The 12,204-nt window shown below is 46.9% G+C and overlaps 1 protein-coding gene and 1 long non-coding RNA gene across 5 annotated transcripts in view; both read left to right on the forward strand.

Moving 5' to 3' along the window:
* The window catches only part of LOC107838165 (uncharacterized), a 19,075-nt gene extending 6,871 nt beyond the window's left edge, over nt 1-12,204 (forward strand). Inside the window, exon 3 of the long non-coding RNA XR_001664217.1 lies at nt 12,192-12,204. This is a non-coding gene — a long non-coding RNA (uncharacterized LOC107838165). The remainder of the gene's footprint in view (nt 1-12,191) is intronic.
* Nucleotides 10-11,027, forward strand: LOC103149116 (CXXC-type zinc finger protein 5). 4 transcript variants are annotated; one of them, XM_016679647.1, is made up of 4 exons: nt 10-380; nt 4,534-4,736; nt 4,852-5,895; nt 8,891-11,027. In XM_016679647.1, exons 2-4 carry the CDS (start codon nt 4,620-4,622, stop codon nt 8,936-8,938), a joined length of 1,209 nt encoding a protein of 402 aa, XP_016535133.1. In that variant the 5' UTR covers nt 10-380; nt 4,534-4,619; the 3' UTR covers nt 8,939-11,027. The 4 variants fall into 4 exon arrangements, with proteins under 4 accessions (XP_016535133.1, XP_007568197.2, XP_016535135.1 ...); XM_007568135.2 differs by lacking the exon at nt 10-380 and adding an exon at nt 400-666; XM_016679649.1 differs by lacking the exon at nt 10-380 and adding an exon at nt 659-742.

Below are 12,204 nucleotides of genomic sequence, written 5' to 3' on the forward strand. Positions count from 1 at the left end.
GCACACGAACGCGCGCACACACACACACACACACACACGCACACACACACACACACACACACGCAGCCTCCCCTCTCTGTTACCGAACATCAGCGTCGTGTGGACCCCCTGCCTCCCTCCCTCCCCTTCTCGCCCTGCCGCGAGAGCGACGCACGTATCCGTTCATAACCTCCGCCATTATTCATCACCCCTCCTCCCCCGCCCCTCTCCTCCCGTGGTGCTGTTTTTTTTCTCGCTTTCCTTTCCTCGAGCTCCTCGCCTCTCTTCCTCCTCCCCTGCAGGGTCTCCACAGAGCCGCTTCCCTTCTCCTCGGCCGGGCTAATTTAACGCCTCGCCCTCCCTCCTTCTCCCCGCCTCGCGCTCGCTTGTGCCAAGCCCAGGTGATTATCCATCCGCCCCCCACCCCCTCCTCCCTCCTCCTCCAACCCCCACTCCCCGTTATCCCTCCCTCCATCACCTCCTCCTCCTCCTCCTTGGTACCAACAGACCGACAAATCCCTCCCGGAGCTCCTCTCCCCCCCCTCCCCTCCTCTCCTCTCTTTCTCTGTCTCCTTCCCCGCCAGCCATGATCCGTGGCGGGCTAATTCCCAGACGGTCTTCTCCTCCTTCCTCCTCTTTCTCCTCATCACCCTCTTCCTCCTCCTCCTCCTCCTCCTCGCGGGGCCGGTAAGTAGCAGCAGCACGCGCCGTCCATCTTCTCCCTTCCTCCTCGCGCTGTATCGGACTGCATGCTGTGTTCACGGTATTTATCGGTCGTTATCGGCTCTGCCTTTTTTTGTGTTTGACCCCCCTCCACCTCCCTCTCATCACTCCCCTCCCTCCTCGCCTCCCTCCTCCCTGCTCCTTGGCTTTCAGTGCCTGAGGGGGGGAGGTGTTAATGTGTCGCGTGGGAGAGCCGTTTTCCCCTCGCGGTCGGTGGCCGCTGTGACCTTCTGTCGGAGCTCGCGCCGGCCCGCTTGACCAGACAGGGTAATTAGTTACGCCTCGGGGGAGTTTGAGGGTTGGAGAGGGGGGGGAGGAGTGGTTGAGGGGGTGGGACACGCGCTCACGCACGCACGCACGAGCCGACACACATTTCCACACTGACTACACACACGCGATAGGCACACACTCTGTTAGAGGCTGCACGCGTTTGTTTCCTTTGACAAACACCCACATTTCACACTCATTCACACAACCGCGCAGTCTGCTCGTTGTTCACACACTGACAAAAGGCAGCGAATGCTTTCCTGGCTGGTTTGTTTTACTGCCACCATGGGGTCCAAGACCAGGCAACTCTCCCAACTGTCCGGGATTTCCTGGGAACCTGGGAACCAAACTGAGGACACCACCGGTCCAAAGTGGTTTGGGAAGGTTCTGACTCCCCAAAAGTGTCTCTGCCTTCTGTATAAGCAGCATAATGGGCTGGAAAGTGAAAAGACGTCAACATGGAAATGCCCTAATGGAACCGAAAAGTTGGGGGTTTGGGCCACTTCAGATAAGCTAATCAATCCTAGCTTCTTAGTTTAGACTTTTCATGCCCAAAGTTTGGAACGACTTGACTACACGTTCATGAGATGTTGATCTTTTTCAATCTGAAACTAAACTAAAATCAGGAGTTTTTCTTAATGTTGAGGTAACCAGACATAACTATCACAACTGGGACGAGTACGTCTATGTCTTCTGGACTAAAATACTGGTGAAGTCAATCATTTTGGGGACAGATTTTAACAGTTAAAAACACCAGGTAACGATCTTTGCATCTTAAATGGAAATGGAATAAAAAATCACTTTGCAAGAGATTATAATCCCATCCATTTTCTTTACACCCTTGTCCCTTAGTGGGGTCGGGAGGGTTGTTCTGGGCAAAAGGCAGGATCACCCTGGACAGGTCGCCAGTCTGTCGCAGGGCAACACAGAGACAAACAACCATGGACACACACCTAGGGGCAATTTGGAGAGACCAATTAACCTGACAATCATGTTTTTGGACTGTGGGAGGAAACCGGAGTACCCAGAGAAAACCCACGCATGCACAGGGAGAACATGCAAACTCCATGCAGAAAGACCGGGGCCGGGAATCGAACCCAGAACCTTCTTGCTGCAGCCAGAGATTATAATGTCACATCAAATTGTTACCAGTTTTCAGGGACTGGGGTAGGAGTTCATCAATTTATACATTTTCCTTTCCCGTTCTAAGCAAAACTTCAGGCTGGTTTAGTCTGGATATTGGGACATCTCTGCTGATTATGCAGATTCTTTTCCAATCATATTCAAAATACATTTTTGAAGACAAACAGAGTTGGTGGTTTTAGCACACTGATGGTCCTGATCCAGAGGATCTTGAACGCCTTTGGACCTGGATATAACCAGATTAAGAGTGACATGGAGGAGGCAGCCTTGCATCATCTTATGCACCATAATTGACGTGGACCAGTGAGTTGGTCACCTGGCCGGTCACAGGAGAACCTAAACACAACGCAGCAGCTAGTAAACATGGTGTTGATGAGGATTGGTCTGCTGAAAACACCGAACTAGCGCTGGGTCTCTATGGTTTCTGTACCACTGCTAGAGGTAAGCTGAAGTCATACCTAGAGGTTGGTTGCTGTACAGCACATTCCCTATGACCGGTCCTTGAGATCTACCATCGTTTAGACCTTTAGATGCCTCCCTTCTCCAACACACCTGGACCAAATGGCTCGTTAAGCATCTTTCAGCTCTGCAGAGGTCTGGTAATTAACTATTTGATTCAAATGTGTAGAATTAAGGGTGTATCTAAAAGTTACAGGTCTGGATTTGGGAATACAAGCCCATACCTTATGGTATAGTACAGAAGTCATCCCTGCTTTGAGTCAGATGGCTAAACCATGAGATGGTGAACTTATCATAATCATGGAAGGAACCCAGTAGAGTGAACAATGCAACATTTCCTCTCTGGTTCAGTCTTTGTGGGGCAATCAGAACCTGGTTTGTATTTTTTGTGGGTCATGCACCCAATAAATTCCAACACCTGTACAACCTGAATCTGTATGGATAGTACAACCACCCAGACTGACCCAAACAAAATGGTGTCTCTTTCCTACCACCATCAATGCTGTCTAATGATCATTTTAAGGTTGATCCTGGCTTAGAGAAGCAACCAAAATGATGGTACAGTTCTTGTCAGGTGAGGTTGTGGTTTCTAGGTTGGACTGTTTTACACGTCTCAATTTCTGTTGGCTTGTTGCAAAGAGAGTGGGATCAGCAGAGTATAGTGTATAATGATGTCATGGGGTTTATCAGGATTAGTTCCTTGAGGTTGCACCTTCTCATTTTTTTTGTTTACTGTTTTGTTTATGGTTCAGAAAAGGAATAAGGACGGTCTCTTCCATCTCTTCCATCGACTCTTCCATCTCTTCCGTCGACTCTTCCATCCATCATTTTTCAGATTTGCTCAAACTGCGACTGAATTAGACTGAACTGCTGCATATTTTTCTGTTCCAGTTTACATGCTAACTTAATAGAAATAATACTTTCAGTGTATAACCATGTACACATTTCAAACCAAAATAATTACAGTTACAGGTAGACTAAACCAACGAACAGTAAAGTGGTGCAGGTGTTGCCTTTCCTCTTGACCTTCAACTTGTTGTTCATGTCTGGACTAAAACTTTGAACCAGGACTCTCAATCGTGTCTGAGCATGTGTGTATATGTGTCTTTTTAACATTTTTGGATAGTGAAAAAAAATTAGGACACATTTCACAGTGAATTACAGAAGATACATTACATTGGGTTATGGCTGCAAGGTGGTGCACCTTGTAGCACCATTTCCTGGCTTGGAGTCTTTTTTTCGTGGAGTTTGCATGCTTTCCTTGTGCATGGCTTGGCTTTCTTTGGGAACTCTGACTTCCTCCCACAGGCCAAAAACTGTGGATTAATTGGTCTCTCTAAATTGTCCTTAGGTGTGTATGGTTGCCCTGTGACGGACTGGCGATCTGCTCAGATTGTACCCTGCCTGTTACCCAATGACTGCCGGAGATAGGCACCAACAATTGAACATCTTCTGAAATATAAGAATGAGCCAACACATTTTGGTTGGTTGAGACATCACTCCCAGATTTGACCTCTAACATTGCATCAACAGCTTAACATCAAGTACCAAAACCGCTATATGGCCATCTACTGCACTGGAATAAGTGAGTAGGGCTGGTTTTATATCGGAGGTGATGCGAGGTGTCCTTACCCCGATCTCTCGCCAAAAGAAGGAGGAAATACTGCTGACCAGGGAACACAAAGGTTCAAATGTATTAAAGAGGGAATACATTGTTGACAAAAGTATCGTCACATGGTGCTCTGATATTCTGGAAGAAAGACGAGGTATCCTTTCTTAACTTGGTATTACCAATATCTGATAAACCAACGTCTATATATCAGCTATAGACAAAAATTGTGCTCTTTTATTAACTTATATTGGGTAAAAAGTTTACACCAGAATGGAAGGTTATCGTGATCTGTAGAAATCAGTAAACTGTGTTTCCTAAAGGCACTTTGTCTGATCTGTTTTTATCCACAGACCAAAACGCAGTGACCTCACAGAGCTAACTGCTACCTGAGCAAACGTGTTCATATGCGTGTTTGTGTGTGCGTGTGTGAGAGGTCATGTCGGGAATGACGAGCGGCGTGTGTGTAGAGAGTGACCTCTCCTCGATGCTGCAGAGAAGCTCTGCCCCCTCTCACCATCACCCAAATCACCATGGTTACGGCGGTCAGGGACAGGTGAGTTGATGTTTTCTGAATTTCTGAGATGAGATCACCCGCGCTGGTGAATTGTTGGTCTCTGAGATGTAAAGTCACATGACGTAGTGAAAAGTGATGAAAGTCTTTGCTGCAGGTGTCGGGCCTAGCGCCGATGCTCGACTACACCACTGAGATGGACCGGTACCGCTCATCCATCGCCACCTTCTACAAGACTAACGTCAACATGAACATGAACGTGACAAACTTCCCACAATCAGCCAAACTGGCGGCTCGTCTGGCGGCCGCCGCTCCTATCTTTCCCCCCACCGCTGCCAGGCTGGGTGCCATGGCGACAGCCCCATGGGGTTGCCATGACAACATGAACATGAACATGAACCACCCGGCGGCCATGTTCTGGGGCAGGCCCAAACCTGTAGCTACAGCGCCAACGCACCACCACCACCATCCCTCGGCGACGCCAGGTCACATGACCTCTTCGCACCCCCACAGCAGCAGCATGCACCAGAGCAGTGGGGGGTCTGGAGGGGGAGGAACCGGTGGTGGAAGTGAAGGGGGAGGAGCTGAGAAACATGGACACACTGCGTCACTTCCTGTTAGCCAGGGAACAGCACACCATCACCCCATAGCGCCTAGCAACGGGAACTTTCTCCCCGGTTACAGCGGCGGGGCAGACTGTGGCGTTATGAACAAGCAGGGACACGCCCACCCGGACATGATGGGCCTATCAGAGGGCGGCAACTGCAATGGGGGAGGAGTAATGAGTGGTGGCTTCCTGGGGGGGCTGGGATTACCCCCCGGGGTCATCGTCATGGCAATGGGATCCGCAGGTGGCGGGATTTCAGATGCCAGCAGCGCTTTTCAGATGACGAGCGGCCAGCGGGCGCTAACGGACTGCCAGCAGCACACCAACTCCTCCCCATGCCCCTCCTCTTCCTCCCCTTCATCATCAGGGGTGACAGCGGGGGGTGTCTCCCTCTCCTCGTCATCTTCATCATCGTCAGGGACAGTGGCGAAGAGGAAGCGGAAGCGGTGTGGCGTATGCGGGCCGTGCAGACGACTGATCAACTGTGGCGTCTGCTCATCCTGCCGCAACAGGAAGACGGGTCACCAGATCTGCAAGTTCAGGAAGTGTGAGGAGCTGAAGAAGAAGCCGGGAGGAGGAGGTGGGGTGCTGGAGGTGAGTACACGCACACATAGGGTAAAACACAAACCAAGTCATACAAACTGTTTATATCACTACGCATTTTGTTTTATTTGGGTTTAGTCATGTTCAAAGTCTGGACTCAAGTGCAGGAATTCTGCATGTTTTGGTTGTTTCTCTGGATCAACACACCTGAATCAACCGGCCTCTAAAAACATTATTGTTGAGGAAGTAGTTGAACCTTTTGAATCAGCTGTCTTGGAGCAGAGAGATCTAAAACTAGCAGGACACCGACCCTTGAGGACTGGAGCTGGACACTCGTGACTTATTCTCACCAAGTTACTCAAAGTAGGTCCTTATTGTGAAGTGGAGGGAAAACGATGATGGAATAAGGCAGAGGAACACAGCGGCAGGGGAATGTTCTGGAGAAGTTAAAAGGAGGGTTAGGATCTACAAACAACATCCCAAACTTTCTCCCACAGTGCTGAACATGGAGAGACCGACTGGAGATCTACCAAGATCTGATATCCACCTAAACTGACAGGAGAGAATTAATTAGAGAAGCAGCCAGAAGCTCCACGGTAACTCTGGAGGAGCTGCAGAGATCTACAGCTCAAGAGGGAGAATCTGTTGATAAGACGGATATTAGTTGAGCAATCTACAAAACTGACATCTTAATGGTAAGAACAAAACCAAGCAAGTCCCGTGACACAAGTGATAGACAGGATACAGATAAGATGTGGTCAAATCAACTCTTAAGCTTTCAAGCAATACACTGTTGGCTCCTACTGAACGACTCAGTTCTACTCAGCTATAAGGGTTTTCCAATCGCAAAAGTTACGTAGTACCAGCTTCTTTTTGAGAAATTTGTCACTGATTGGGTAGTCACAGGACCGACTAAAGGCCCCCACATATTTGGTTGTACTTCACTCTGCAGAGACCTGCGTGTCCTAGAGGAAAACTCAAAGCAGACGTCTGTCGGACACGTATGAGCAAAGGTAAATTTTGCCGAAGAAGTACACGTACTTTGTGTTGTACAAGAAACAGATTATTGGGCAACTAGCTCATCAAACATGCTAGAATCCATTCGGACTGGAGGAAATGAAGGAAATGTATGCAATCGATTCGCTCGACCATGAAATCTCAACCATGCAGGACAGTGTTTGTGGAGCCTCACAGAATACATACAGTACGCCCAAACATCTGGGAGTCTTCATTCACACTCCTTTTTCTGCTGCCTGTGCTGCTTCTCTTCTTTGAGTCAGACAAAAAGCCACAAACTGAGCAAAATGTTCAACATAGCTTCAACATCCTCCTTTGTGGTTGTGTTGGGTTGCATAAGGATCACACTCACACCTTTTGGACGACCAACTATGTCAGTAGAGGTGTCCAATAGTCATAAAGGAAAACCACCTGAATCATGGAGGGTAGAGTCAAGTCTAGCTGCGCTTTAGAGGTTCTCATGTTGGAAACCTAACATCACCCTAAACACACCAACCCCACAGCGAAACATGGTGGTGGCAACATCATCCTGTGGAGATTCTTCTCTTCAGAATGGACCGGAAGCTAAATCCTTGACATTTCTGAAGGAAAACTTGTTGGAGGCTCCAGTTAGAGACGCACTTCAACTGAACTGGATCTTCAAGGTTTACCTTCAGTGAAGACGGTTCTAAAATGTTCCCTCATTTTGCTCCCACTCCAAAAACGATGCAACACTTTGGATCAGTCTGTTCATTCCTCTAAAACACTCTGAAGTTTGTTGTTATAATGAAGCAAAATGAGGAAAAGTTCAAGGGGTATCAATGCTTTTTCAAGACCCTGCACATGTTCGCGAACATACAGCAACAGATCCAAATTTCTATCTGGTTTTACTTCTCTCTACATGTTTCTGTGTGTGTGCTTGGTTCTCTGCGTGTGTGTGCGTGTGCGTGCGTGTGTGCGCGTATGCGTGTGTGTGTCCTGGCTCACTTAACCCAGATGACTGCCAGGGAGGCTGGAAGGCATCGCTCACCCCGCTGAGTGAGTGTGTGTGAGTGCTGTGCAGATGGTGGGTGGTGAAAAGCGAGAGCTTGGAGCCTGCCGAGGTCTGGCAGGCTGCCAACACACACACACACACACACACACACACCAGCTCTACACTGATTCACAGAGATAAAGAGAGCCTGCAGAGAGCGGGAAACGGAGAATATTTATGTTATCTGCCTTCTCCTCGGGGTGTGTGTGCCAGCGCTCGTCTTTGCTGTAAGAAGTAGCGGCGATCAATAATTCATTGACACCGGTTTTCGACCTCACTGATGACTCCATATATCTCTCTTACACACATGCGCACACACACACACACACACACACACACTTCCTGTGGGAATGTCTACCAACTAACTCTAATTATTCCCTCCCTTGCACACTAAAACAAGGAGTGTGTGCGTTACGAAGACAGTGAATTAGCAGCCATAATCTTCCTCAATTACACACTAATTGGACCTGTGGAGCCTCACAGCAACTGACAGCACCATGCACGTGTGCACGGCAAACAGAGTGTGTGAACCTGTGTGTCCTGCATGTGTGTGTTGGCAGGTGGTTTCACTCTCTTGCCTCATCCTTTCTTTGCGCTCTTTGAAGTCGACCCGACAGACTTTCCCTCGGTCCTAAACTTTACTGTGTACTGAACATTAAAGCTTTGTCAGTACTTCGCCGTTACCTTCAGCAGAGATTTTGTCCTGCAGTCCGAAACAAAAAAGGCCAAAAACAACTCTTTTAACTTAATACCTCCTCCATGAACGCTCTAATTTAGAGAAGAAAGTTTTTCTCCAAGAGATGCAAACATTAACCTTTCAGTCTGATCCTTTGGGTTTGAAGTCAAGCAGGTTTCTGGTCAACTGGGTCAAGACTTGAGCAAGACTCTGAACCGTTGAGGGAGCTCACTTCCTTTGTAGGCAAACCTAAATAAATGACTCGAGCTGCAATGTGCGAGGCAAAAGGCTCGATTTCTGATGGCTCTTTCACCAACTCTTCTTCTCTGTTTGCTCCTCAGCGGCCGCCCTCCGTCCCAGCCGGTGAGGCGTTTCGCTGGTTCTTCTAGCCTTTCCTTCACCAGTGGAGTCACCAACACAGACACACCTGGACTGAATGAAATTCAGCCAGAGGACTTTGGTGTCTCGGACTGAACCAGAGCAGGACTTTGTGCGGATAGCCCAGAAATCCTGCATCGACTGGATGGAGGAAGAGGAGGAAGAATCACAGGAAGTAGGAAGGCTTCATCAGAAAGGTTTAATGCTTTGTCAAAGGGGATTTAAAGGTAAAATATGATGCAGTTGTCAAATTGACTCCCCACATGAATGGTCTTGTGCTCACCAGCTATTAATGCCCACCGTCCCTTCAAATCAGCTGCAAGTCATCTTGACACCTCAATGGTCCTTTATTCACTTTATATTTGGGTTTTTCCAATCCGGTCATGAAATGACAAATTTATGCCTCTGCATGACCAAAGGCATCAGTTGCCTTTGGTCATGCAGAGGCAAAAGGCATTGAGTCACCAGATATATTTCTAGTGCTTCAGTGCCTGAAACACTAGAAATATATCTTATCTAATTTGCAAAAGTGGATTTGCTCCATCTTTGCAATCCTAGTGAGATATGTTTATATGGGTCTATTAAACACTGCAGTGATTTATCAGCATTAAACCAGAATTAATGACCCTTGGGACAACTTAACCGTCTCTGGGTTCATGACTTACTGGTCTAGTTTTCAGGCCGAATATCAGTTTTTCACCATGGGATCGATCCTTGGAGCAGCTGGAAGTCTTACTGGGAACCAGATTACAGGATTGCCTGAGTGGGACCATAAGTTATCGTTTGTTAACCCTTTAGGCTCGTCAGTGTTATGTTTTTGTCCCAGTTACGTCGTAAACATTGCTAAATTCAGAGGTTGTCGATGCTCAAAGTGTCAGGCAGAGGTTTGCTCAGCATCTCTACGTATTGGGGAAGATTTTATTAAAGGTCTTGGATCTAAACCAAGACCAAGAACACTCAGGGGATCAGAAAGGACTCTGACTAAACCATTCAGTACATTTCTAGTTGGTAGAGACGTAGATGCTTCTGGAAGTACAAGAAGAGACTTTAAACTGTTGCTTTATTCGGTTTGACAGAGGGAGGATGGAAAATCTTCATCCTGTTTGAGAAAACCAGACTAATCTGTCTTATCTTTCAAATTACAACTCTGGAGTCTGATGCTTTGATTGATTAAACTTAGAAGTGACTAAAAAGTCCAGATAAAAAACCCAGTATCAAACTTTTCAGCAACACAAGAGCATTAACCATTTCCTCACAGACCTGCAACCTTTTCCATCCGTGGGAGAAAAAGCCTTCCTCCTCTTCTTCCTCATCCACCCAACCTAACCACTAATCCCATTGTAGCAAAACCCAGGAAGATTCAGGACTCAGCCGCAGAGACTCCTTCAGTTTGACCAAAACCGGCTGACAAGCTGACCTCACAGAGGATTCACAAACTGACCTCAGCAGGAAGTGATCCAAGACTGTTAATACAGACTACAAGTTCCCCTCAGTAGGACTACAATAACCACATCACTGTTACCATCTCTTCTGTCTACCTCCTCCTTAAGGACTTTAAACGGCACCTTGGTTGACTTTTTCTGGGCGGCGTTTCTGCTGCTACATCAGGAGCTGCTTCTTAACTGTCTTGGTGGCCCAGAAGTTATTTGGTTCATTTGAATCTGGAAAATTAAAGAGTTGTGATAATTTATTGGGTTTGTGTCGATGGAAGGCTCCTAAAGGTCCAGTCGGTTTTATAAGGCTGAAGGAACCATTTTACTGCTTTCTGGTTCCTCTAATTGAAGGTTTTGATGTTTTACCGCCACTAATTCAGCTTGTTGGGCCCAACAGAGAGAGTTCAGAACCAGCTCCTGTTTTCCCGTATCAGCTGAACATTGAACCATGTGGTGGACCAACAGAAGCGCGAATGCAGCGTGGGAATTCGCAGCAACGCTCTGGGTCCCCCGAGCAGAACTCTGGGACCTCCGGGAACCGAGCGGAAAGAGATCGGATCATTCCACACTGCAACTGTGTCATTTCCCGTTTGTCGTTTGACAACACGCTCAGTGATTCCTTGTACACACCGAGACATTCTCATTAAAATTTTATCTTGAAAGCTCATTTTTGAGAGGTGATTTTGGTGGCAGAATGAACCGATTTCTCCAGGTGATTTCAGAGGATATGCAGCTGAGGTTCTTGTCAAACATTTGGACCTGAGTTCATTAATGAGGGCCACTTTTTACAGGAAGGAAACAACAGCATGCAGCTTAAAGGGCTGCCTGTTAATTGTCCATAAATCCAAATTGTAATGAGTTTTGAGACATCTCGCATAAGGAGGTCCGGCTTTTTTCATTGGTAGGTTGGAGCAGCGGTTCTGGAGCCAGCTGCACAGAACCAATGCAGAGAACTCAATCAGTTTAAATAATGCCAGAGAAACCCAGTTTAACACCAGAGAGCTAGCTCTTCCTCTGATCTTATCTGCATTTAATCATTGTAACATTAAAGGAACAGTCCTGCTACTGATTTATTAAACCATAAACATTTTACATGTTTGCACCAAATTGGAAGCTGAAAATTTTATTTCAGGGAACAATCCACTTGATTTTTCTGAATTTGACTTCTAATTGCAAATCAATCAGACATTTATCCTGAGTTTCATTTGCACTCAAATGTTGAGTTATTGAAGATCCAAATGAGAAAAATCGACTGGTGCAACTCCAGAACATAGATTATTAAACTGAAGCTGCTCTCTCAACATCTTGATGCGGTTTGTTAGTTTAACTTTTTATTTCTTCAGAAGGAATTAAGGTAGAAAAGTGTGGAGAAAAAAATGTGAACTCTGGAGAGGCTCAGATGCAGATGTCAACACCAAGCGGACTGGAGACAGCTCCTGCCCACAGCGCAGGGCATTCTGGGTAAATAGAACCAAAGCATTTCTCCTGTTAGCCAAGCATTAGCAGGAGAAATGGCTAAAGACAAAAGAGAAATCCTACAACTGCTAACATCTGATGCTACTTTGTTTTTATTTACTTTCATGAAGAAGGAAGTTATGCTTTGTGTCTTCTTCAGACGTTTTGTGTCGTTTGTGTCAGTGGTTCTTGGTGCAGCGCCCCCACAGGCGAGGAGAGGAACAGGTTGCTCAAAGGTTTGGCTGGTTTGACTCAGTGCAGCTGAAAATGTATCAAATGTTCCAACTTTGTCCTCAAATCGAACCGACGTGAGAACATCTTTACTGCTCATCCCTCTGATGTGTTCCCAACCCGACATCAAGATCCAAGATGGCAGCCAGAAATCTAAA

Source organism: Poecilia formosa, unplaced genomic scaffold (assembly GCF_000485575.1).
Source record: "Poecilia formosa unplaced genomic scaffold, Poecilia_formosa-5.1.2 Scaffold217, whole genome shotgun sequence".
Classification (NCBI taxonomy): Eukaryota; Metazoa; Chordata; class Actinopteri; order Cyprinodontiformes; family Poeciliidae; genus Poecilia; species Poecilia formosa.

Bases quoted from the DNA above. Each gene is read 5' to 3' on its own strand.
- LOC103149116 (XM_016679647.1), top strand. From the start codon at position 4,620: ATGTCGGGAATGACGAGCGGCGTGTGTGTAGAGAGTGACCTCTCCTCG. The intron at 4,737-4,851 runs GTGAGTTGATGT...TCTTTGCTGCAG, and splicing joins GTTACGGCGGTCAGGGACAG to GTGTCGGGCCTAGCGCCGAT. The intron at 5,896-8,890 runs GTGAGTACACGC...TTTGCTCCTCAG, and splicing joins GAGGAGGTGGGGTGCTGGAG to CGGCCGCCCTCCGTCCCAGC.